General features: G+C 33.3%; 1 protein-coding gene and 1 long non-coding RNA gene across 3 annotated transcripts; both read right to left on the bottom strand.

Annotated features, from left to right (window-relative positions):
- On the bottom strand, positions 1–27201 carry TBC1D23 (TBC1 domain family member 23). Of its 2 annotated transcripts, XM_026681729.2 has the most exons (19): positions 27143–27201; positions 22496–22607; positions 21797–21902; positions 20277–20481; positions 19902–20025; positions 18462–18586; positions 18327–18373; positions 17405–17508; positions 16078–16200; positions 14619–14711; positions 13371–13541; positions 12364–12406; positions 11619–11728; positions 10394–10536; positions 9280–9324; positions 6387–6475; positions 3335–3470; positions 2538–2732; positions 1–1520 (listed from the first exon to the last, which is right to left on the bottom strand). In XM_026681729.2, exons 1-19 carry the CDS (start codon positions 27178–27180, stop codon positions 1439–1441), a joined length of 2091 nt encoding a protein of 696 aa, XP_026537514.1. In that variant the 5' UTR covers positions 27181–27201; the 3' UTR covers positions 1–1438. The 2 variants fall into 2 exon arrangements, with proteins under 2 accessions (XP_026537514.1, XP_026537516.1); XM_026681731.2 differs by lacking the exon at positions 9280–9324.
- On the bottom strand, positions 26036–27034 carry LOC148130434 (uncharacterized). Its single transcript, XR_015749793.1, has 3 exons — positions 26898–27034; positions 26824–26850; positions 26036–26171 (listed from the first exon to the last, which is right to left on the bottom strand). It is a non-coding gene; the product is annotated as an uncharacterized LOC148130434 (long non-coding RNA).
- Positions 27202–27241: the final 40 nt, after the last annotated feature.

Below are 27241 nucleotides of genomic sequence, written 5' to 3'. Positions count from 1 at the left end.
TTGGCTTTTAAGTAGTAATGATTTATTTACAATAGCACTTTTATAAACAATTGCACAAACATCTTTACATTAATATTAGGAAAAAATGTCATTGCTAAATTAGGCAGGAAAACCTCTAGGAGATTTTAATTTGCTTTTTAAAAGGAGTGTGAAGAAAGGAAAAAAATAATGCAACAGTTCTGGGATGGAATTATAAATGCAGGACTTTGGAAAAAGTGCAGTACATGCAATTCGTATTTATATACTTGTTTAGGTATTTAAAAAAAATGAGTGTTGGTTTCAAGATTAAAGTGCCTACATGATTCTTGTTAAGAGATCAAAAGAGTTGGTTATGAAGATCAGTTGATTTTAGTTTCCATTGGCAGGCTGACTGCATCTGCAGATATTCTATTATTATTTTTTGTCCCATCCTACTAAAATCCTATGAATTGTTACTCTCAGGTTTTGCAGCATTTACAGGATTTTCTTGAGACACCTAAGTGCATTCAAATACCTCTCACAACCATTTTGGTTATTCTTCGAAAACTATGGATTTTTGCATCAGATTTTATTTTTTTTAATCTCAAGCACTGAAAACATTATTAGTAGGGTTCAGCTGATACATTTCAAAGAAAAACTAAAAGACATTACACATAAAGTTTCCACACTTTGCTTCACTCTTGCGCATTGCAATTTTAGTAAACGCTGGACAGATTTTGAACAGGTTTCTGAAAGATTATGTTTGCATATCCATTAGTGTAGCCAATTCTTATATTCTCTTATGAAAAATGAATTATGATTTCATTTCCCAATCTAATGTTGACTTTGGAAAACCTTAGTTTTCATTATAAAGCATAAAGCTATTAACATTCAATTGGTGTACGCTACTTAGTATTTCAAGCTTCAGGAAATTTAGCTATTCTTTTAAACCTCATAGAAGACTTTAAAAATTACATACACATCGTATGTCCCTATAAACCTTTCCCAAGTTGGATAGCATGTAATATTGTTTTAAAGAAGTTACAGATTCTTGCCTCAAGTACTGTTCAAACCAAATATTCAAGGCTTGTAAAAATATGTCTTGTTTTTCAATTGTGAATTATGTAGTTCAAATATTTTCCAATATTGGAAAGTATTGCCTGGTTACAGTATATCTTTTCAAACAGATCTATGTATTGAGTTCTCTTCTTACGAATAAGTCAGCTTCTCCACAGTTACTTTAAAAATAACTCAAGTTTATAACAAACAATATTTCCAAATGTGCTAAAGAAAATACTTTAAAAAAATCTCTTCAAAAGTATAGTTTACTTCTACCATAAAGTAGTTATCTAGGCACTCCCATCAATAAACTGAAATGTCCTCTTAGGTTAGTATTCAGCTGTAACAAGTCGTTTTAGGCCACATAAAATATTTTGGCCACCACTTTCTTCTGAAGACACAGTGAAAACATCTGTTCTTATTAGCTTTCCAGGGCATCCAATACTTTCATAATCTGTAGTTTTATAGCTTTAGTGGCATCACCTGCATTTGGAATCAAGTACCTTAAAATGGAAATGATAATATCATTTGTTAATATACCAAATCACTTTCACAATATAAAGTAATACTATTAAAATATTATGACGTGACCCATAGGATCCTTATACAGTATATGATGTGCATGCTTATGTGCGCGTGCGCGCACACACACTCAGGCATACATACACACATATATAATGACGCTTATTTACAAAGAAATTGAAATGAGATAAAGAATCAGTGTGTTATTTCTCTTCCACCCTGCCTTCAGGCTCTGCCTCATCATCACCTATAGTTAGCTGCATAATGTTTTGGAAGTCTTTTAAGATATGGCTATGTCCTTAGGCTCAGGATCCCAGGAGACATTCTATTAAGACTCCGTTGATATAGTATTTATTATCTCTTTTTTATTTTTAATAATGACTGCTTTGTATTTTTAATAATGATTGCTTTTATATAGTTTTGTTTTACTTTATTGTTGTCTATAACCCAGAGTAACTTTTTGTAAAACGGAGGCTACATAAATTTGATAAACACATAAATATAATAGTTGCCTAGCAACTAATTTCCAATTTATTTTTATAATTGGGAAAAATTTAAATTATTTGGAGTACTGATTAATATGTTGCTATTAAGAGAATCTCAAAATTCCAGGATGTATGTAGATGATTCACTCATGATCTAACATAGTGATTAAACTGTATCTTAATTAAATTTCAAGGAGTAATAATTTCTAGACTATTGTTTAGCCAATAAAGAATAGTATAAAGAATGTATAAAAAGTTCTGTAGAACTTGAAGAAGGCTCAGCCTTCTTTAAGGTAATACTACCACTTGATAATACTTGATAATACTAAGCACTTTACATTAAACATGATTCACTGTTTATACAAGGACTTTATAATTCCCCATATAATAAAGCTGTGCTCAACAATATTAGAAATTTCTGTCAATTGATTATTTCATCTTGACACATAAATGAATCCTCAAAATATATGGATGATTCATATGTAGTTGTATCTAATCATAGTAAAATCTTACCTCTCAATTGCCAAAATCTCTATGCCTGAAGCAGTACTATTTCCATATTTAAAGGTTATTAATTCCGGATGCTTTTTCTTGGAAGTAATTTTGACCACAGCATTTAGTGCCTGACGAGACTGTATGTAAGCCAATCCCTTCCGAGAGACAATCTCTCGCAAACAGTACATGTGTGTTGTAGTTACCAAAAGATGACTAGTAAAAAAAACAAAACAGAAAATAAGGTGCATTATATCAGGAAACAGACATTTCCCCATCCTCAGCATTATTATCCTGAGGCAAATGCATTTTGAAAATAATAATATTCTGTGACTACACAGCTATTTGGCAAGCTTACAATTAACTTTTCATCAAGTTGTGGACATGGCTTATATTATGGTAAAAGTGCAAATATATAATAGTATGCTATGAGCAAAACAAAATATCTGCTATGAAATTATTATCTGCAGTGAATTTGTTCACTGCTGTTTGTGACCATTAATCCATACACTTAATTAGTCACCCTACATTTTTAATTTTTTTTCCCATTAAGTAGGGTTAAAGGTAAATTTAAAAAATAATTACAGAAACCTACATATCTGGCATTTAAAACATAGCAATTGTCTATACTAAAGTCTGTATGTGTGTGCATTCCTGTATAGTTTGGTATACACACCTACATATATACACACACATACAGGGAGGGAGGGAGGGAGGGAGAGAGAGAGAGAGAGAGAGAGAGAAAGACAGAGAGACAGAGGGAGCCACTTTTTATCATTAGAAATATTATTAAGTGTATAAAGCCAATGCAACAATACCTAGGAAACATGTGTCCACTTTCTTTAACTTCACTACAAGGGAAATGGTGTTTTATATCTGGCTTATTTATCCAAGTCTGAATATTGACGACTTCTTTTCTATCATCATCAGACATTGAAGAGCTATCAATTTCATCTGTTTCAAAAAGAAAAAAAAATGCTGTCATGGACAAAATCTTTTTAATTGGTATCACACATTTTGAAAAACGTTTTTCATTCTAATCTGAAATTTATGAAATGAAGGCTGTTGCTCATCATCACCAAGTTTAGAAATCCCATCACACATTATTCCATGCATATATTTGACAGTCATTTACAAGTCACAATTTATGATTAAAACTACAGTGTTAAAGCCAAGACATTCATTCTTAAGTTGCTGATTCCATGCAAAAGTCACAGTATATTTCAAATATTGTATATATGTATGAAATATGTATTACAATATAGTTTGATAAAGTAAGGATTTTCATACTATATTCCATATAATTTTGGATTTCCTGAATGCTGATGAAGATTCCAAACAGGTTCATTTGATAATAACAGGTTTCTCTGATAACTATTGAGTATCTCTGAATTAGAGAAGGATGCCTTGACTTGAATTTATCAGTAATAAAGTCCAGCAGAGTTCATTAGTGCACTCAGTTAAATAAACGTACCAGGGACTTCTAGTTTGAACTTCTTCAGTGACAGACCGAAACCTCGTCTCTCGGAGGCTTCGATCCGTGCTCGCTGCTGGAGCACCCCGAGCCGGCTGGTTTCGGGGCTAAGCCACCCCGTAGAGGTGGTGAAGAGGGGGGGAGACTGCCTGCAGGGTTGAGGAGAGCCGCATCTCTCCTCCCCAGCTGGCCATTACTCCCTTTCCCGAAGGCGGTTGTAGCGGTGGTCAGATATGGCCACCACAAAGAAGAACTCAACCGGAAAAGAATGTGCAGGAGGAAGATAAGAAGAGAAAGTTTTGGTTGACCGGGTCAAACAGCAAAAACAACAAATAAGGTACCCTGGAATTTAAACTTAACAACATTGTTCCCAAAGATTTTGAAGCTGTGAAGGAGAGAGAGAGGGAAAGGATTAGGATTTTTTTCTTCCCTTCCTTATACTGACAGCTAAGAGACTTAAGCAAGAAACTGAAAAAAAATCCACTTTGACATTAATAGGCATCTAAGCTGAAAATAAAAGTCAAGGGGATAATAAAGATTTCTGGACATTTAAAAGTTTTTAAAAGCTGGAAAGGAGAAAAAAAAAAGAATAGAAGGGCAGGATCTGGAAAAATGGAGGAGACTGCATGGAATTAAGGAATGGAACTGTAATTAAAAGGAACTTACAGTGAAATTTTAACAAGATTCCTCAAAGATACATTTTAATTGAAACTTGGTAACAAAATAATAGAACCCCAGGAAGAGAAAGTGGAAAAAAGAAGCAAGTAGAAACAGCCTTGGATTATTTGGATTACTTGGTGATTTTTGGTTTTTGTATCTAGATGACTAAAATTAACTGGGTGGTTGTTTAAAAGTTTTTAAAATGGTATCACTCTTAGAAGAACTGAAAACGGAACTTAAAAAATGGAAAGAAGACGCACAAGAAGGGAGAAGTTATTTTGGCTTCGTGTTTCAATTCTTAGAAATGGAGATCTGGAACAATGAGAAGCAACAAGAAACACTTGCAGAACAAGAAGATCGGGACAAAGAAGAAGCCATCTTTAATGATCAAATAATTTTAAGTGGGGGAAAAAAAGAAAAGGGGGGAAAGAGAGTGAAAGGTTTAAGACTAGAAAAAACAATCAAAAAGAAGAACAATTTGAAAGATAAGTATAATATTAGAAAGCAACAGAAGAGGGGGATTACAGATGAGAGAGTTAGAAGTAGAGGGACGAGGGGGTAAAAAGGGGAGGGAGAAGAAGAGGGGGAAGAAGGCAAGGAAAAGAAGTTGTAAAAGACAGAAACAAGAAATGGAGAAACAGGGAAAAGATATAAGGATTGTAACCATAAGTTTGTTTAGAGATAATGGGTGAAAATTTAATTGTAAAAGGGATTCTGCAAAGGTACATAAGATAGCTTTGTTATATTACAAATAGAAATAACTTTAGAAAATATGATGATGGATAAAATATTTATTGTAATGCAGTGGGATGTTTGTTAATAAATAAATGAATTAAAATGATTGAGAGAATTAAAAGGGAACATTTTTAATTATTAGTAATGATTTATAAAAAATATAAGTGAGAAATATGGAAAAAAAAGAATTAACTATGGAAAGTTTATAAGTGTTCCCAAGGAAGTATGATATTTAATTGAAAATTAATGTTAAAGATTTTAAGATTTTAATGCATATTAATGATAGAATTGAATTGGAATGGAATGTGTTTTATTTACATATATATATAATTTTTTCTTTTTAAGAATATAGTGTCTATTTTAAGAATGTACCAAGCAGAATTCGATTGGAAGTTATGTATTACATTGAATGCTATAATCTTAAAGCTATACACTGAAGCTTAAATAAGAGCTTGAATGGATAAAATTAAAGGATATAAAGGTGTCATACTCTAATTGGTAACTACAGGGAAAAATTTGCTTAATAAGAAAAGATAATGTGAAATTGTAACAGAACAGACAAAAGTATAAATATAATGATTTCAATTGAGATAATTAAAACAAAGTTGGGAAAATTAAAAGAGGGGAAAAACTATGCAGAAAATATAAAATGGTAATAAGATATGGAATAGAATATAAAAATGAGCATGAAATTGAGTTTTGTGTCTGTATGAAGAAGTGATAACCTGGGACCATGCTATTTTCAAAAAAGATGTTTTATTTGTATTTTGTTTTTGTGAAAAACCAAATAAAAATTTCAAAAAAAAAAAAAAGTTAAATAAACGTACCTGTATATTCTAGATGAGTATGTTGCCCAGATCATATCCCTGATTTTTTTTTTGGCAAAAAGTAAATGTTTCTCAGAAAACCTGTCTATGTGTATACAGGAAGTATCTTTTTAATAACAGAATTCAGGACTTAGCTAGAAAATGCAATATATACTTTTATAAAAACTGCTATACCAGTATCATACTCTTCTTCATCTCCAATACTGAATACTGGCTTCACACCACGATAAGGTTTTCCTACTCGATCACTGCTGCTGACATGCCTGTTGGCAGGGAAAGAGCATAAGAAAGGAAAAATGATCTTCATTTTAAAATATATCTTATCAAAGCATTTTTCCCATTAACAGCATGCAATGTGATCCAGGTGTGAATGTGTGTGTGTATAGTCAAAGATTTTGATAAAGGTAGCTGGCTATGCAAAAGCAATGAACCATACTGAATTAGTGAAAAGCAGGCAAAAGAGCACTGAACTGCCTGAATTACGTACAAGAAGTTTGGTTTGAAAAGTTCAGCAAACATAGTTAGAAAACACAGATCACTTCAGTGGGTTGTATGTGGCTTTCCAGATATTATTAAATTACAGTTCCAAGCTCCTCTTCTCAGTGGTCTTTATAATTCAGCAACATCTGGAGAGAGAGACACTGTACACCTATGTTTTTAACAAAGGTTTCCTTAAAGTGATAATATATCAAGGCGTGTTTGGGGACAAACTACTATTGGTTTCCAATATTCCAAAGTATGCAGTACTGACAGAAAAAAAACCTGAGAATATGAGTTAATTTCATCTAACAAATATATCTGGAGGAATCATAATATCAGATAATAGAACAGACTTGAGAAGTGCAGAATGTGAATTATAGCATTTCTTCTTTTCAGATTTTTCACTTGGATCTTGTTTCTTGTTCATTCATCTTTCATCGATTACTGAAAGTGCACTTTATTGCAGAAACCGAATACTATGTTACATAGTTTCATACTTCACAGCAAGTAGCTCATTCCAACGTGTTGTTATCCATACATTCTAAAAATTATAATGCTGATTGGGTATAAGTAAATCTCTGTCCAATTCACTTTTGAAAAAGATTCAAATTTCACTTATTAGTGTAGAAATGATTGTTAGAGGAGACATATAGGTAACATAAGGAAGAAGAATGGGAAAACTGATGGGAAAACTCACATTTATCTCTATTTCCTATTCATTTTCTAGGAGTTGGCAGTTTAAAGTAATAGGCAACTGAACTGTGTAAAGAAACAACAAATGTGCCATCCAAAGAAAGCCAGATGAGTGGTGCTTGTTAGTAATTTATAAAGATAAGCATCTGTAACACTGACATTGTTCAATAAAATACCTGGTGTATGAGATAAATATATTCTACTGGATACTTTATTTACTATCTATTTATTACAGAATGCCCACTATTTTTAAAAAATAGCCTTGCAACAATTTATACTTTCTTGCAACTGTTTCAAAATTTGCAGGGCCTCTTTATATGCTTTTGAGGCCTGTACAACAATTCTCTATTCTTTCAGATTTCACTACAAGCTCAACATACAATAGTTGCCAACTAGGCAAAATTAATGCTAACTGTGATTTGTTGTTTTAAGATTGCTATGATCTGTCTGTCTGTTTATTTGTGTGCTACCCATCGCACCTAGGTACAAGATACCTTAGTTTGATGAGCTTAAGTGCACTGTCAGAAGGTATAAAGAATGCATGCCAGTATGGAAATCATTATTTGCGTGCTTAATAAGAACAACCATGATATTTAGCCACAATCTACTGGTTTTAATATAAGCATGGTTAATGCAAACCATGGTTTGCAAACCAACTTACACATACCCAGTCATTTAGTTTAGGAGGGTAGTTATTATCAGACTTCATGTAAATAAATAAATACCTTTAAGGTAATTTGCTGTTGTGCATAGATATTCAGATGATATTAAATACAACCACAATTTAGAAACAATATTCTCATAGTCCAGAGGTGTCAAACTGGCGGCTCATGGCCCAGATACGTTACACCTATCTCCATGAAGGCAAAAAACATCGCAACACATCACGTGACATTAATGTGACGCAGTGAGTTTGACACATGTGCCATAATCAATTGCTACATTTACATAGCATAGCAATTCTGGCTACTTTAACTTATCCATCCTCCAAGTGATTTCTTCTTGCATTGTGCCTGTGAAATCCATTTGGTTCTTATTATTTCAAAATTCTTATCTGTGTTACTTAGTCAGAGAATCACTGGCAATGAAATGGGCCATAAGAATATTCTTAAGTTATGCCATAAGGGTATGCTTTTTAAGATGTTATTGAAATGTAATTTAATAATGAAACCTCTCTTCCCTATAGATTTTTCAACTCTGATCCAAAATCTAATTAACCACAGAATCCCATTTTGTTGAGTAGAATTATCAAAAATGTAGCTGCATTTTAATGTTCAGACAAAACAGTGAATTGTGGCTAACATTTTTAACTGCATCATGCTGCAAGGGAGGTAACATTTATTACATATGCATGGTAAAGGTAAAAGTTCCCCTTGCACATACGTGCTAGTCGTTTCCTGCTCTGGGGGCGGTGCTCATCTCCGTTACAAAGCCGGAGAGCCAGTGTTGTCTGAAAACATCTCCATGGTCATGTGGCCGGCATGACTAGCATGGAATGCTGTTAACTTCCCACCAAAGTAGTCCCTATTTTTCTAATTGCATTTTTACATGTTTTTGAATTGCTAGGTTGGCAGAAGCTGGGACAAGTAACGGGGGCTCACTCAGTTATGCGGTTCTAGGGATTTGAACCGCCGAACTGTCGATCTTTCTGATTGACAAGCTCAGCGTCTTAGCCGCTGAGCTACTGAGTCCCTTTTATGCATGTGTCATCTATAAATGAATGTGAACATCTGTGACTATAGTATTTTAAATATTTGAGCTTGATGTAAAGCATTCCTAATTTTAAAAAAATCTGAGAACTATTGACAGTATAACTGATGCTTACAAATAGTATGAAGTCATGCTAAAAAAGAACAAAGGCAGTTTTACTCGGGTGGGTCTGTATGTGGCTTACCGCAGCATACTTGGTCTGTCAGGCCAGGGAAGATTGAAAGAAATTCTATAGCAAATTGGGCAGAGGACAGAATAAATAATTACAATATATTAAGAAAATCTGATTTATGTCTTCCCATTTGGAATTATTCATTATCTATCTATTATCTATCTATCTATCTATCTATCTATCTATCTATCTATCTATCATCTATCTATCTATCTATCTATCTATCTATCTATCTATCTATCTATCTATCTATCTATCTATCTATCTATCTATCTATCTATCTTAAAGCTTTCCAGTGTAAGATACTTTTTATGTTTTTAAAATGAAGTATTATTATTCTGTTCTGATACTGTCTGAATTAATCCACTCCAAGAGAAATGGGGTAATCTAGCATATTTGTCCAGTACCGGTTAAGGTATTTTTTGACTGGCCCAAAGTCAACCTCTTGGCTTCTATACCTAAGGGAAAATTAGAACCTTAGTCTCCTGACTCCTAATCCAGCACTTTTACCACAATACCCCATTGACTTTCATGACTGTGTGTGTGTGTGTGTATATGTGTGTGTGTATGTGTATATGTACCCACCCCACACATGGATGCATACATATATACACATAAAGCACACACATATAGATTCATTCATATCCACACACAGATCTCCTACAAAACTTAATACTTTTCAAAGTTCAAGAGTTTAAGAAGGAGCTGTGAAAAAAATATGTGGAACGAGAAATGAGAAATAACAAACTTCCAATCTAAAAATTGTTGTTGTAAGTATGTTTGTTAACATATAGGAAAATTCTAAGGTCAAGCCATTAAATTTCTTCACAGTAGCATAAAACTATCAGGGATGGAGGAATAAAATGTGTGATTTAACATGCAAGAAGATTGGTCAGATTGGAAATAATTTATATGCAAAATGATCTGAAAACTATGTTCCTGGAAAATTTCCTTTTTCCTGAAATCTACCAATTCAGACTTGGATTATCATTTATCTATGCTATTGATAAAGAAATAATTTAGTATTTTAGATGTAATCACTGCTTTCTGGGAAAAAGTGAAACATTCCAGAGAACTCACCTTCCTGATCCACAATGCCCATAATAAATACACCAACATAACTCACCTCTCTACAGGAGTTGAAGTATTTTCAATAAAACTAATAACTTTTTCTTTCACATTTACAGATTTCGTCTTTAAAGCTTCAGTCATCTTGTTTACCAGAGACTTGACACCCTTTCCATCATTTGATCCATTTGGAGAATCGCCCTAAAAAGACAGAATGTTTCTGAATAAAATTCATTTATATTCCATAATCACCAAAATGTGAACTTGATACATGCACTATTTGTAAAGAACAAAAGATGTGCAATCTAAGCCCCCAAGGGTACACGTGCACCCCCGCGAAGTGCTTCTGAAATTTACTTTTATAGTTTCTGTTGATCTTCTACCAACCTCTAAGTATGGCCATAGTATATGAACTATTTGGGCTGTAACATATAGCAATAGCAATACTACTTAGACTTATGTATCGCTTTACAATGCTGTACAGCTCTAAGCAGTTTTCAGAGTCAGCATATTGCCTCCAACAATTTGGGTCCTCATTTTACTGACCTCGAAAGGATGGAAGCCTGAGTCATCTTTGAGCCAGGTGAGATTTGAACTACCAAATTACAGGCTGCCAATTAGCAGAAGTAGCCTGCAGTACTGCACTCTAACCACTACGCCACCGTGGCTCATATAGAGCATATATGATGGCAAGACTTGTTTCTATATTCTTCTCTAAAAACAAGAAATAAATAAAATAATCTATATATTTGTTACCACATTGGCTATTCCTAATGTAGAGGAAAATGCTGCCATAATATAGTTTAAAACATGATGCTAAGAAATCATTTTTTTTTTCTTTTAACAACCCTGTAATCCCTTGCATCAGGATGGAGTCGGGGCAACTGAATGGAGCTGAGCATTTACTGGCCGGAAGCCCTTCCTGACACCTACATAAAGTTCATAGCAGTTATTTTCTCATTGTACCCAGAGACAAATATTTGCTGCTAATTGGATTGAATTCATAGCCTCGTGATTGTGAGGCGAGAGCTCCACCTCTAGGCAAACACACCGTTCAGCTAAGGTATCAAATTAAAGTAGTGTTAATTATCACTTATGCTCTTTATTAAACTTTGTTAACTGGAAAAGGGTTTACAAAGCCTCTTTCTGATTTTTGGCAACAAAGCCTAACATCTCTTTTCTCCTTCAATGCATGTGGTATGTTGTTCTATATTATAAAAAAATAAAAACAATCCTGAAACATTGTGTTAAAAGCTAAACAATTTGTTTTAAAAAGCACTCACGTCAACTAAGGAGTTAATACTATTTTTTGAGCCTGAAGTGCTAGCAATCCAATGGCCATATCCATTTTCTGGTCCTTCAATGTTAATGTCTGCTAAGTGCTGTTGCAGTGCTATGGAAAAAAATTGAAATAATTGTTGATCGATCAAAACTGTCTTATGCTCAAATATGCTAATAATTATGATGCATTCTCTAAAACACCATATTATGTAAAAGGCACTAGCTGAAAATACAGCTTTATCCAAAAACTGCACAATCAAAGCTACTAAAAACTTCCCAGGATTCCTAGGAATTGGGTACCATATAATAATAGTAATAAATAATACAATTTTTGTTCATTATTTTCTAATCCTACAATCTTTCTTATTTAAGAATGATTAGGTCATAAGCAGAATTTTGAACTGGGAACTATGAGAACAAATATGTGCATATTAATGCAAGGAAAAAAAAGACTTAACTTCTGAGAGGCAGGTTAGGATTAATACTGTAACCCCTATGGAATTCAAAATTGAGAGGTTATAGATCTCTGGGCAGTGCAGCTTGAGATAAACATCCTAGAATATTATAGAAACTATAGGTAGTCCTTGACTTAACCTATATGGCCATAAGTGATAATGGTCATAAAATGGATTACTCACATGACCAACTCAATTTTATGACTTTTTTTGTGATGGTCATTAAGCAAATGTTTCAGTTCTTTAATGAGACTTGATTTGGTGTATTCTACTAGTTAAAAGAAAATCTTACCCATAAATCCACCTTTAGCAATGCTTACGTATTCTTTATTTTTCTGAAATAAGATTGGAAATCACCAAGATGAGGTTAGCATATGGATTTTTTAAAACAAAATAAGTGTAACATAAAACAGCTTTAGTACACATTTCATCTTGAAGAAGCTGGCACTTCACTGGAGCAGATCAATAAGTCTTATAGTTCCCTTTCTAAATAAGAGTGGGCCTTTTTCATCAACAATAAACATTTCCTCCTTTCTTAGCCTAAGGACCAATCTCATAATGTGAGAAGTGCAATATCTTCACAGATTCATGAAAAGAGTCAAGTAACATAAAAAGATTTAGAATTCAGTTTCCCCAAATCTGTATTTTTAATATAGAAGTGGCTTCCAGTGGCAGAAAACATAGAAAAAATTCTGTTTAACCACCCTAAAAATATCTCTCTTGCTCTTAAGGGGCTTTTCAAGCCTAGAATTATATTTTTAATGTTTATTAAAAATATTAATGTTTATGGTGAACACACAGAACAAAATTTATTTATTTATTTATTTTGTCAAACTATTATTAGATAACAGGTATAAGTATAAACATGGTTATAAATACATGAAATGGATACGAATAGGAAAAAAAAGAAACAATAGGACAGGGACGGTAGGCACGTTTTGGTGCGCTTATGCACGCCCCCTACAGACCTCTTAGGAAAGGGATGAGGTCAATAGTAGACAGTCTAATGTTGAAGATTTAACTCCCATTACAAACATTCGCCCCCTTACAACACATGTATCAAAAATACATATTGTGCAAACTTTTCACAATTCAGTTAACTGTTTGACAGAGAATTTACATGCAATAATCCAAACAGCTGAACACCGCATCTATGAAAATTACCGGTAATTGCAAATATTTTTTTCAGTAGGGTAAGGCCGGGAATATCACCTAACGAGTTGACAAAGGAAAGAAACTCAGACAACGGAAAGAAACTATCATGGTTAAAGGCAATATGTGATAGAGTTTTAGATATACCTGTAAGAAATGTGCTAGTACCATGTTCATGTACATATCTTCCTCTTCTCTACCACTACCCATGAAACAAAGATGCTCTCCACCAGCAACAGAACCAGATTCAATTGACTGTTTCTGTGCTTCTAACAAAGATTTCACAGATTGAGCAAATTCTGATGGGTTCTGAAGCATCTGTAAAACAAAGCAAAAGCAGAAATCATGTCTGCCCATCTGTTCAGCTGATCATTTAATTCTTTCTCTAAATCAACACTTTTTAAAAAACCTACTGATACATTTAAAATTGAGAAAAAATAATTATCAGGCAGTTTTTAAGAGATCGTTATAGCTAATTCATTTATTACGTTTTTCTATACCTAAGCTAAACTACGTTTTGGAAAAGTCAGCTACACAGAAATCTATAGATATATCTTCACTGATATATGCATCTTGAAAGCAATGTAATCAGTATCAGATTTCAGTAATGGAAATGTCAAGAACAAATCTTGCTGGACTAGTCTCATCTCATTTTTAAGTGGGTAACTTCCTCGGTAATTTAGGGGAATGTTTTAGAGGTAACATAATTTGAATTCAGCAAATAATTTTATCAAGTCTCCCACTTGAGATTTGATCAGAAAGCTAGTTAATTTTACTGGGTGACAGTAAAATCAAGTGAACAAACAACTAGCACAAAAATAATATTCAGAGTGCTCATCAGTGGATTCCTCATTATATAGGAGAGAGGTTAAGTATCCTAATGATCAATCCTAATAATCTCTAATAATCAAATCAACTCAACATCTAACCATAATGTATGTTAAAAGGGGGGAAAACAGTCAACAGATTAACCCAAACATTTTACTAATCTTCAAATCCCTCTGTTAACCATCTGTTATTGTATTTAACATGTAGAATGTTCACAGTCTCCAGTATGAAAAAATAGTTTCTGAAACATGAGAGTATAAATCAACAGCTATGGAACCTAGTACGTTTGTAACTAAAATTTTAATATTCTTGGCCCTATATCTTCTGCTATGCAACAGGATTCTTGCACATACAATACAGTATCCTGTCACCATTCTGTATGCCATGCTCCAAAGCTGCTTATCAAAAGCAGAAGTGGCAGATGCTCATATGGAAGACTGCAGCTAAGAATCTATTTCATTTTCAGAATGACATCTACCAGCAACATGACATCATATAATATCTGAACTCTATCCTAAACTTCTAAAAAAATTGAAAGTAAACATATTAAGCTGACAGCATACTTACTAAGTCAGAATCTAAATGAAATGCAGTTGATAAATGGCCAGCATTGTATTGTTCTGCAGGGCGACAATCCACCACAAAGAATCTTACTCCTTCCTAAAACAAGAATATTTTTTTAATAATATAATGTCAGTTGACAAGGCAGAGAAAATGCACCATAGCTTAAGATAATTAATTTATGCTAACAAAAGCATACAGCCAACTCCTTTAACCAACGGTTATACTTTAAAGCTGTGCAGTTTGAAAATGCTTTCTACAGAGTTGCTTTGCAGTGAGATGATTATGATTATAACAAATATAAAAATTTACATAGCATCAATTTAAAGGAAAATAGTGTTCTTGATACTCCTCAAAATTATCTGAATAGCTAAAACAGTATGCCTTCCAAACAGTTTACACTTGTTCTTTTGCCTATATCAGGGGTCTTCAAACTTGACAGCTTTAAGACTTGTGGACTTCAACTCCCAGAATTCCTCCTCCAGTCATGTTAGCTCAGGAATTCTAGGAGTTGAAGTTCACAAGTCTTAAACTTGCCACTTTTGAAGACCCTTGGCCTATATGAATGAAGAGTTACAATTTTTTGATCCGATGGAACATTTTTAAAAAATAGTGATGTGCAATTATTTAAATTCAAAGTAAAATAAATACTTTTGGAGGGACAGGACTATGCTTGATACTGCGGCTGGAGTCTTCTTAAAGAAGACAAATATTTCCAAGATCACATTTTAGTCAGAGAAATATTCAGGTTACCATACTTTGTTGGCCCCCCCTTACTATCTGAATTCAAATATGTATATTCTTGGGATCACTGTAGAGAGACAGGTACATGAGTTTAGAAAAATAGGCAAGAACCATTATACAAGCCAAAAAGGTGAAACAATCTTTAATGCTTATGAAACAAGACAGTATTTGGAGGAGACTCTTGGGAGACTCCTCCTTGATTCACTGAGATTATAAGAGGGAGATGAAGTAAAGTGTAGTCAGGCCTGAAAGATTTGTTATTATAACCTGACTTAATAAAGCATAATGCAATATAGCCCATGGAGTACACTTCTTCATCTGATCTGCAGCCAAAGAGCTGACATCTACTTTGTGAACCAAAGAAAAGGTGCCTTTTTAAAGTAGGAGCTGATAAGTGAGGAGATTCTGCTTATATTCCACATGAAGCACATTTTCTGCTTTGGATTCAAATAGGTCGGCTGGCAGAACAATGTGGTGGAAGTCCTGATAGGTTTTTACAGAAGAAAGATATGTAATAAGATAAATAAGCACTAATACCCATGTGAGATGTACAGCCTAACTGTATTTGTGTATAATATTGAGATGATAAATCAAATAATTAAATTGCAGCAATGGATCAGGATTCAGTTGTCTGGTTTGCTAATATTAAAATACTCTTAAGATATTCTTCTAGATGTAGCAAATGATTTTAATTTTTCCCATTTTGGGAATACTTACTGACCCCTTGTTGTTGATTTGCTTGAAGTATCTCTGAAACTGAAATTGCAAGACACAAAGCTTGGCTTAAGTCTGAGTCATCATCTTTGATACCCAATAAGCTGCTGCCAAATAGACTGTGATTTTCCTATGACATCAAGGAAAAAAAACAATAGTTAGGATAAATATTAAAATAAGCAACAGTTAAAATCATGGCCTTTTTGTAAGCTCTTGGATAAAACTTTTATAACACGTACAGCGTTAGATTTATAAAGTTTATGTATGCATTTTTACATATTATTTATAGGATTATACCTGAGTTTAGTCACATCCTGCATCTTTTACAATTTTTTCCCATATATTTAAATGGAAGTTATGATTATCCATAAAAACAGGAATAAAATCCAGAATAAAATGTGAACATATTGTGACCTGCCTCTTAAGCCTCAGCAGAACAATTTATTTTCCAGAAACTTTGAATTGGATAGGAATCAATGTAACATTTAACTGTGCTTTGTTTTTAATAGCTGGGAGTTAATGGAGCATTCTTTATACTAGTGTCTAATGATGTTATGGATATACCCATGTACATGTAATTTGCTACCAACTCTCTCTCTCTCCCTCACAAAGACACTCTGGGCAGTGTACAATAAAAATATGAAAAACATTTGTCACCATTGTTTTCTGGAACATTTTGTTTCCCAATCCAATCTGTACACTTAATAGTTCCTGATAGCCTATCGTGTAAGGTTACTCAAACCTGACTAGTATTGCCATCTAGCAGAGTGAATGGAAACTTACAGAGATTTGAATCAACGTTTTTAAAAGTCATTTGGGTTTGGCAGAAGTTACTATGGAGCTCATTCTAAGCAACAGCAATTGATATTGAAAGAAATGCTGGGCATACTATTACTTAAAATCTACGATCTCAAGCTCTGCCATTCTTATTGGATTAATTCAATTAATGAAGATTTAATGTAATTATGTTACATATTTATTCCTCATGCCCTCATTCTGAATCTACCCTTTAACCAGTTCATTCTTGGAATTTAAAGTACAACCATGCTGCTAAGATTGATGGCAGTATTAATACACATCATCTGGAGGGCACAGCAGTAACAATATAACTTAGACTTATACACAGCCTCACAGTGCTCCACAGCCCTCTCTAATCAGTTTACAGAGTCAGCACATTGCCCCCAACAATCTGCGGTCCTCATTTTACCGACCTCAGAAGGATGAAAAGCTGAGTCAACCTTGAGTCTGGTGAGATTCGAGTTGCCAAATTGCAGGCAGCTGGCAGTCAGCAGAATTAAGAATAGACAAGACAGCTCAATGTGCTTGACAATTACCTTTTTGAAAGAAACAGGGGTCTTGCTACAATAATACTGTGCTAGGGAGAAAAGGTCTTCTATATCTTCTACTTCCAAACTGCCAGGAGATTTTTCAAGAAAGTCTGAAATATACAAAACATTACATCAAGTATTACAAGATGAACTTTTTTTAAAGCAAGATCTATGTTATTATTCTCTTTTAATCAATATTTACATGATTTTGTTCATGATCAAGTTTCATAAAAATGGCTTGTAACATGAAGAATATAAACTCTCATGTAATAAAGAAGCAAAATGCTGTTGCTAACCAACCTAGATGCTGTTAATGGCAAAAAAAGAGATTGTGTCCTGGTGACCAAAGCAGTGTCTCCTTATCTTTTAAGTGGTTTTCCACTTTACACAAATAACTGCAACCTCACTCACTCCTGGAACTTGATTAAAAATTTCTCAGATATGGAGAAGAGAAAAAGAGTAGTAGCAAAAAAATGTTCAAGATTTAAAATGAGAGGAAGAGAAAGAGAAATGCTTGATGTGTGAGCATGTCTACATGTTAGGATTCAATGGGCTTATATTCTTTGAAACAGGTCCACAGTATCTAATTGTATATTAGTAGAACAGATAACTGGAAAGAATGCAGGAAAAAAATCAGAGCAAGACCCAAAAATATACTGTATATTTGTAACGTGAAAAGGGGACTTTTAAAATATAACAATATTTTGTAATCATTTTGTAGAAAAAGTCTATGGTACATCAGTCAGTGGACAAAACAGTCCTGCATTAAACTGTATTTTATTTTTGGATCTGAATTGGTTCAATGTGAGCTACGTTTACTTTGTACAGACCTATTTTTTAAAATATGAAAATGTAGCCTTCCACATATCAGTAGCACTTCACTGTATTATTTTGCCTAAATAGCATTACATTAAAGCTGAAGACTTACTCACAACATCTTCTTTACTATCAGATTCTGGTGCCAAGATCAATTCCCTGAAAAGGCAAATGGAGAAACATAAAGCAGGTGTTAAAAAAAAGAAGAATCAAGAGTAGCAGCTAAGTAATTTGCTGTCATACTTACTTAGCATTAACAAGAATGATAAGCATTAGGAAATAAATGAAGAATGGATCTGCTAGCTGAAAATATCCATCCCATATTGTTTGGGTGACTTCATCTGTGCAGTAACTTGAAAATAGGGAACCAAGCTGAAAAGTAGATGAAAAAAATACTGAAGCACATTTTAGTAATATAATTTTAAATTTGTTTCATATATTTAAATCTTGAACATATATCTACAAATAAGGTAATGTGACTGCCATGAAACTGCCAAAAAAGTTCAAGTGTACAATTTAAGTTTGCAATAATCAGAAAGCGGGATTGCCAAAATTACCACTGCACATACTTCAAACTTTGATTATGTTTGTATTAAACAACAGTGTTATATTTTCCTACAAACCCAGGCTATTAATGAATGCTTAAAGTTTCAAGAACTATAAGAAGTTCTAAGAACTGCTCTGAGAAACCTGACAGCAAGAGAATATGCTCAAACTTTCAGTTGTAAATTTAAAACATGGTATTTAACAAAACAATCTAATTTTATTTCTTGAAACTGCTGGCTGAGAAACAGATCTCATATATGCATTATCATATGCATTTTAGTTTTAATAGAAGTAAATAGGGAATGTAAAAATTGATTCAACTCAAATTACCAGAGTTTTTAAGTAGTACATTTACTAATAGAATATTTTTGAGAATAGAAAATATGGAGAGGTTTATACATGTATTTACAATGGATTAGCTATTTTTTTAAGTGCAGCCTAATTCTCATATAAAGAGATTACACCATAGAAACATTTAAAAGAATAAATTCTGATTACAAGTAAGTAAATTTTTAAAACCCCAAAGACATTGATTTTATATAAAATACAAGTGATTAGCCCTTATTAAATATGACAGGTATTATCAATATACTTCTTTATAAAATCTTTACAATCACTGAGTCTAACCAGTTCAATTGCACATTACATAAAGAATGTAAGTATCCACTTATTAGAACAAAGCAATTTTCATACTAATAAGCCTACTTCTTTGTAAGATAACTTTGTCATGATTTTTATTATTTTTAAATAATGATTAAAAAGGTGCATTTGTTTACATGGCTAATACGAGATTAATAGATAGATAATAGATTATTCTTTAGGAACCGTGAATATAATAGCATGCCATGAAAGTGTAACAAAAATAAAACCCTATATCCTTTAATTCTTGGGAGAAATTACCATTGTTAACCAGACATTTCTGCTTGCCTGTTATGGGCCAAAAGAAATTTCTGATCAATAGAAAGACCTCTTATGAACAAGTGAATTCACTGTAAGAACTTAATATTAACATCCTATCTGTAGTAGCTACAAAAATTTGTGCAAAAATGTATTCCTTTTTTTGTTTGTTTAAGAGTTGTTTCCAAATTTTCTGTTATAGAACTTCACTTTTCATTATGTTTTCCTACTTTCACTTTATTACCCAGTTGAGTGCATACGAGTCCGGCGTCATCTTTTTTGTGTCTAGAAATGAACATAGTTCTGGTTCATGATATTGGAGGAGCAGCCTAAAGAGATGAAATGGTCTCCCCTTCAGAAAACAGTCCCTAAAAAAAGCAGATGATAGAAGCAGATACAATAAAAATGATTGTACATTTAAAGAAAAACCCTATATGAATGACTTTCATAAAGATTTGATAAACAAAATATCAGAAGAATTATCTTCATAGGCTCATGATTTTAAAAAATACAAACAAAAATGCCACTTGAGCAAAAAGGAAGGACAATAAAGAGGTAAGATGATATCCATAAAACAAAAATTAAGATTAAATTGAATGCTCATAAATGATTTCTTTACCTTGGAATGTATTTGTTCATGATAGCATAGAAGCAGTTGTACAAGTCACTTCGTGAAAGTTGAAGATGAACCAAAGGTTTAAGGAGATATGACCAGCTTAGGCTAGAACTGTATTTAACATTACGAGATTTACAATAAAATGTAATCACAGATTCAATATCCAAACGTAATACTGACTTCTCCTCCTCTGATATTGACAGCTGATCTAAAAAGAAATAGTATATAAGTTATGCATTATACATCACATGCATTCCTTGATTGTATTAGCCCGAGACCTTAGTCATTCCCCAAAACTGGCAAATGATAAAAAGATATAACAACAAAAACAAGTTAAATAAGTTAAAACAAAAACAGATGATTTTTTTTAAAGAAAAACATCTAGTACCAAAGGATATCAAAAAACTTTCCATGGATATCAAAATGGGGTCCCTAGAGCAAACTAAGCTCTCTCAGCAACTCTTGTTTACTGAATGTCAGCAGTGAAGTAGTGAAAATTGTTTTGTGAACAATACCCGAGTAAATAGCTTGACAGGATCTGACTGGGGAGAAAGAGACTTAAATGGAATTCCAGGAAGACACAGTGGCTGCAAACTCAGAAGCTAGCTACTTCTAGAATAGCCCATCTTTGACTCTTGATGGGATTGTACTCTGCCAGATAGAGTTGGTTCATAATCTGAAGGTCCTCTGGACTCATAGTTTCTGCTTGAGCAGCAAGTCAGGTCTGTGGTCAGAGGGCCTTTTGCTCAATTATATTCTGTACACCGGTTGTAACAGGACATTTCTAGAAAAGGACATTTCACTTTCCCTTGGGTGCTTACTACCTTTTGGTTGGAGTATTGGCCTTTGATCCACTTGGGCTGGCCCTAAAGACCAGAATCTTTGGTTTGCTCAATATGTAGAGGTCCAAACAATTATGGGAAAAGTTCAGTTAATTCACTAATGAAGTTGCATTTCCAGTTGCAATTCAAAGTTGTCATTTTAATGTTGTCATTTTAAAGTCCTACATAGTTTAACCACTAGACATCTACAAGGCCATCTTCTTTGAGATGAATCTGCCTCCCAGACTGCATCTAATATAGAAGGGTTGCTAAGGATCCTAAATCTGAAATAATGCCATTTATAGGGACTCTATGCTTGTATCCTCTCGATGATGGCCTCATGCCTCTAAGAACAGCATACCCTGAAATATTTGGATCATCCCCTATTAAAATTTTAAGACTGATTTTAAAGAAAAACATTTAGTAATGCTTGAAGATTCTGTTAGTCAAATGGTGATATGTCAGATTCTCTGTAATTGACATTTTATACCTCTATTTTGCATTGTTACATATGCGTTGTCAAAAAAGGAGAGCCATATAACATTAAATAAATATATCTCTCTACCATATTTCAAGTAGACTTAACACATGTATTTGAATTTCAGACATCTTAGGGATTGGATAAAAACAAAACTGTTATGGAGAGATTAAATATTATCAGTGGCTTTCAGCTTAACCATCAAAATATTATTTCAAACTCACCAACTAGTTCTTGACAATCTTTGTGAATCAGTGATTGTTCTGGCAAATCTAAACATCCGTCCCAAGATGCTAAACTGTCTCCTTTCCCTACAACGTTTAATGCAATCTAAAATAAATACAAAGAAAATAAGGCAGAAATATTAAATATCTTGACTGCAATGAAGATATGATTCTTAAACCAACTTAAAAATATTTAAAGAGATATTGTTTCAAGTATGAATAATGAAATCAGTGACTACTAGCTCTTTATAATGAACGCAATGCATAACTTTACTCTAAAAATGGAAGACGTTTATGTTGAATTTGCATTTGAAATGATTTCCTTGAAACATAGATGGCAATTGCAAAGTTAATTGAGTAAATATTTTTGATGCATTGGTGTAGACAATTTATATGTTAAGATGAAGTATAATCATTACAATTAGATTTGTAGGTCCTATCTTTCGACAGCCTACATAGCATTCTCTCTTCCAATGTTTTTCCATAACAGCTGACAGCAGAGACTAGCCCAAAGTCACTGAGCAATATTCCATAGCTACGGGTAGGTTTCAATCTTCATTTTTCTGCTCAAATATCCTAACTGCTATATCACTTATCACTGTATGCTAATATTGGTCATTTAAAAAAGAAATAAAGTGACCCAACAGGTAGTTCCTATCTTTCTGAACTACATAAATCAAATGTGTAAGAAAGGCTTACCTTCCAAACTTTGGCTCTTAGGTGTTCAGGCAAAGGTCTTCCTTGGACTATGTTCCTAACTGTTTCAAGATCACAGCCTCCTTCTTCCAGAGCTTCTGCAAGGTCATTTTCCCTACAAAAGTTGAGTAAGATTATATGTAGTTTTAAGGTAATGGTGGTTTCAACTTTTGAAATATTTCATCTTTTACTACCAACTCTTACTGCACATAATTTGAAGCGTAAATTATTAAGATGAATCTCATTTGACACAAAAACATTTTTAAAACTTATATCAATAAGTGATTTAACTTCAGTGGGTATTACTTCTAAAGAAGCATGCAGATTGTGTTCTCATTTTACATCTAAAAGTAATTCTATAGTGCTATTAACTTAATTTTTTGGTTGTTTTTTTTAATGGAAACTAAGCTCTTAATAAAAGTTAAAACATTCTGCTAGAGAGTCATATTCTGCTAGAGAGAAGTTCCCTGAGGATGTGGGCTCCAGTATGAGTCCGAAACCTCGGAAGACTAAACCTCTGGTCCTGGTAACTGACCTAGATTGGATCCTGCAACATTTATCCTGGGACACTATATTTAAAAAGATGTGCGAAAATGGTACTACAAGACTGCTGGGTTCAATTCAAGGTTCTGGTACCATAGTATTCTAAAAAGTCCTTCATGACCTGTATACTTGTGGGACAAGCTCCCCACAAATGTTTCTGCCCATTCAATAAGATCTGATAAGATTGGCACTGAGTCCCATCTGTTAAATTATTGTCTATTATTGCTACCAGGTAATTGCATGTTAATTTATGATTAAGATAAAAACATGGGATAAATACAGGAAAATATATAAAAAAATAAGAAACTATATTTCTTTGTGACTCTCCCAAGGGGCTTCTGACAGTCAATGGGAGGAGTTGAATTTGATTAATGACCATGAGTTGTTTAAAGATCGTGACAAATAAGGCTATCAAATCTGGTGCAACTCACTCAGTCACATCACTTATGAATCCAAGTTCTGATCATAAACTGAGAACCACCTGTATAGCCTTTCAATCATCTTATCTCAAGGCTAAAAGAACCAAGCTCCTTCATACTTTCTTTACTGGCATTACATGCAGGGAAAATGAATATGTATGTATGTATGTATGTATTTATGGAACATTACTCCATTATAAATTGCAAAATAGATAATTCATATTAAAAAATTGCAGGAAATGTAACAAGATTCATTTTTCCGCCACAGTTGAAGGCAATGTCATAAAGTTCATTCAGCAAAATGATTCCCTGTACAATGAATCAAATCTTAAATATTTAGCCAGCTATTTTGTCTTACATTCCTACAAAGTATACGGTGTTGGCTCTGTAGCAGGTAATAGTATATTTGTATTTTTTATTGGAAATTACAAATAATTCCTTCTTTAGGAAAATGATAAACTAAGCTATGGAAATCGTTGTCAATATTAAAAATACTTTTGTATTTCAAAACAAGTTTGATAAAGAATAATCTAGAAATGAGTTATGGATGAAAATTGAGCATGTGGACTTGAAGTACTTCCAATTTTGGGTTTCTCTTAATACAATAGCTCTAGGTTATTATAATAAATCACAAAAAAATCTAGGACAGATTTTCTTAAAGTAGAAACTCACATTAATTGTTCATTATGAATGATCCTTATCATTTGATGCAAAGTATTGGTTTGCTTTTAATAATACTTAAAATTAACATAAGATTATATTTATACATGGTACTAATCTAACATTATTTTTAAAAACCTTATGTCTCTTTTGTAATTTTTTAAAAACCTTTCTTAGTTTCTTCTTCTTGATTGGGCTTTTAAGTATGTTATAATAAAAGGGTAAAAAAATCCTTTCTTGCCATTGGGCTTAATTTCTAATCAAATGATTATCTTTCTTGTCCTTATGTCAACCAGATTTCTCTAAATTCTAGCATAATATGTGAACCCAGACATATGTTGATATGATAGTTTATTCAGTATTATATAAATATTTGAATCATATGAAATCCTCAGAAAAAAATGGGAAATGTCATTAAGTTATTATTATTGTAAAATATTTACAGGAATGTGGCTTTACCTCCCTGAAATAAATTATAATTGACATGAGATTTGATTCACACATTGATAAATAATGCACTATGTAGAATTAAAATATGAACTTATAAGAAATAATTTATGAATAATCAAAGAGAAGTAATTCTAGAAAGACTATTAAGACTGGAGTTTGATCTCCCCTGACTTTCCATTTAGTACTTCCAACATCACAGTGCCCTTTGGTACTGACTAATAATTTCAAAAATGTCTACTCAGCATATTATATAGGCCTTAAAGTTTCTTTGAGTTCTCACTCAATTATCTGATAAAAGCCGTGTTAACATCATCTAACCAATTCTTATTGTACTAATTTTATTTTATTTTTCTAATTTAGATACCGCCCATCTCACTCACACTCATACTTAGGTCTGTTAAGGCACACCAGGAAATGAATTTTAATATCAAGTACATTTCTGGCCACAAGACAGGAAATTGTGGCTAAAAGGCAGGGTTTAAAACTTCCTCCTGCCCTTTGGAGAATATATCACCCTTTCAATGACATGTACTGACTTTAGATGAGTGTGGTTCTTGTTTTATTGTATATTCCACTAAAAAAACAAAAGGTTGCAAACTGTTATAGCATACAGGAACAGAAAAACACTGTACAACAGCCCAATGCTAAATTTGCATATATTAAACACTGTATGAGCCCAAGATACTTACAATAACATAGAACAAGGAGTGAACATATAAGCATGAAAAGAGTGGGACATTTCACTCAACATACGGGACATAAAATCCATGGAAAACCAGAAAAGGCAGTGAAGCAGCAAGAGAAACTTAAACAATACTGAATGAATAAAAATAAAGTTCAGATTGCTCACATAAATTGCTCCTATCCACCTCAACAAGACTGGAGGATTGGGATTTCCTCTTTTCTTACCATGTATTTTAGATTGTCAGTCTCTATTTGTTTAGACTGCTAGGCATTTTGGGGAAAATGCTTACAAAGAAACTTAAACATGTGGTTTGATATAGCAAAGACATCAACAATCAATGGAAGCAAAAACTAAGAACCACTTTATCTTCACTGTCCAGCTTTCTGAGAATCAAAATAAAACATATTTAAGTACCTGAAAAAAATTACTAAAAAAGTAATAAAATTTACTTCAAGATTCAAATTCATTTTATTGAATTGAAAGGGAGTTATTTTAAAGAAAACCTGGTTAAAATCTTGATTAGACTCCCAAATCCTGTCAGACAACTCAAATAAATGTTCATCAAAATTAAAATAAGATATGAAGCTATTTATAGTTTTACTGGAGGTTACTGGGAAAAAGAGTATAGACTGTGGAATATCTGTTTATCTTGACAAAATAGTTGACACTGGATAACCACAAATGAAAAAAAACGCTTTGCTGAGTAAGATTTAAATTCAGAAAATCTAGTATGCTATTTGCTAGCCAAACATATTTTAATTCACAAGCAAACTCTGGAAATGATGCCACTTTGAAGGATACCTGCCCCTTGGTAATTAAGAGATTTAGCATATCTTCTGGACATAGCGTCCCATTTAGCAATCATTGACAGTTGAATGGTTAAATACTGGAAAATAGTCCTTGACTTGCAACAATTCATTTACTGAGATAGTTCAAAGCAACAAAGGCACTAAGTTTAAAAAGTGACTTATGACTGTTTTTCAGTTATGACTGTTGCATCTCAGTGGTCATGTGATCAAAATTCAGACATTTGGCAACTGACTCATAGATATGACAGTTGCAGTATCCCAGGGTTATGTGATCACCACCTGCAGATTCACTTAACATCATGTCATTAACTTAACTGCAGTGATTCACTTAACAACTGCGGCAAGAAAGCTAGTAAAATGAGGCAAAATTCATTTAAATTTCTCACTTAGCAATAGAAATTTTAGGCTCAATTGTAGTTGTAGGACGAGAACTATCTGTACAGATTCAGCCATGAAGCTCAATGGGTGGAATAAGTCCAATATACTGTATATAGGTCTAAACAAAACATGATTTTGAGAAGTCATAAATGTTGTTTCTCTACTCCAAATCATTAAACCACACTATCTTACAAGCATATTGAAATGAGTTGGAGGATTATATCTATCTATCAATCTTTTTACTTGGAAAAAGTTTATATTTTATAAATACAGCAAATACTGTGATTCACTCAGCTTTCAACTCTCACACTCGTCCATTAATTATTGGTCCCTTTTTGGTGAGAAAGACAATCCATCTGAAGTATTTTGCAGTTGATCAAAAAAGACCTCAGCCTTAATGCAATTCGGAGTGAACTTTAAGCCATTTCCTTTGCCCTTGTCTTACATTTAGAAACAAGAACAAATACATCAAACGAATCGGTCACTCTGAACAGTCACAAGGATTTGTCCAGGAATCATGCTTTTGCTGAGATCCAGACACAGTGGAATCCGTCAATACTCCGTTTTCTAAGAGTAAGTTCAAGTGGCATCAATCACAGCCACTTGGTGCAGGGTTGACTTCAAACAGGCTAACGAACTGCCTGTTTTTCTGAGGAGCTTTGGCAACGCAGTTCCCTGTCCCTATTTGCTAGCCAGTTCAACTCACCAACTACTCGGCGAAGACGCTGCCTCCCCTTCCGCCATAGCTGTTGACGTGCCCCTAGCCGTGCCGTAAAGCGTGATCTAAATTTCCAAGGTCTGCGCC

This window comes from Notechis scutatus, chromosome 5 (assembly GCF_049901735.1).
Source record: "Notechis scutatus isolate UNSWTSFEM ecotype Mainland chromosome 5, rNotScu1.2, whole genome shotgun sequence".
NCBI lineage: Eukaryota > Metazoa > Chordata > Lepidosauria > Squamata > Elapidae > Notechis > Notechis scutatus.
This window is presented reverse-complemented; position numbering and strand designations above follow the sequence as displayed.

What these genes read in the sequence shown, in the direction of transcription:
- TBC1D23 (XM_026681729.2), bottom strand. Translation starts at nt 27,180, where the DNA reads ATGGCGGAAGGGGAGGCAGCGTCTTCGCCGAGTAGTTG. An exon ending in TTCATTTAGATTCTGACTTA is followed by an intron (nt 13,542 to 14,618) that starts GTAAGTATGCTG and finishes TTTGTTTTACAG; the next exon opens with ATGCTTCAGAACCCATCAGA. An exon ending in TACTAGCACATTTCTTACAG is followed by an intron (nt 12,407 to 13,370) that starts GTATATCTAAAA and finishes ATCTTATTTCAG; the next exon opens with AAAAATAAAGAATACGTAAG.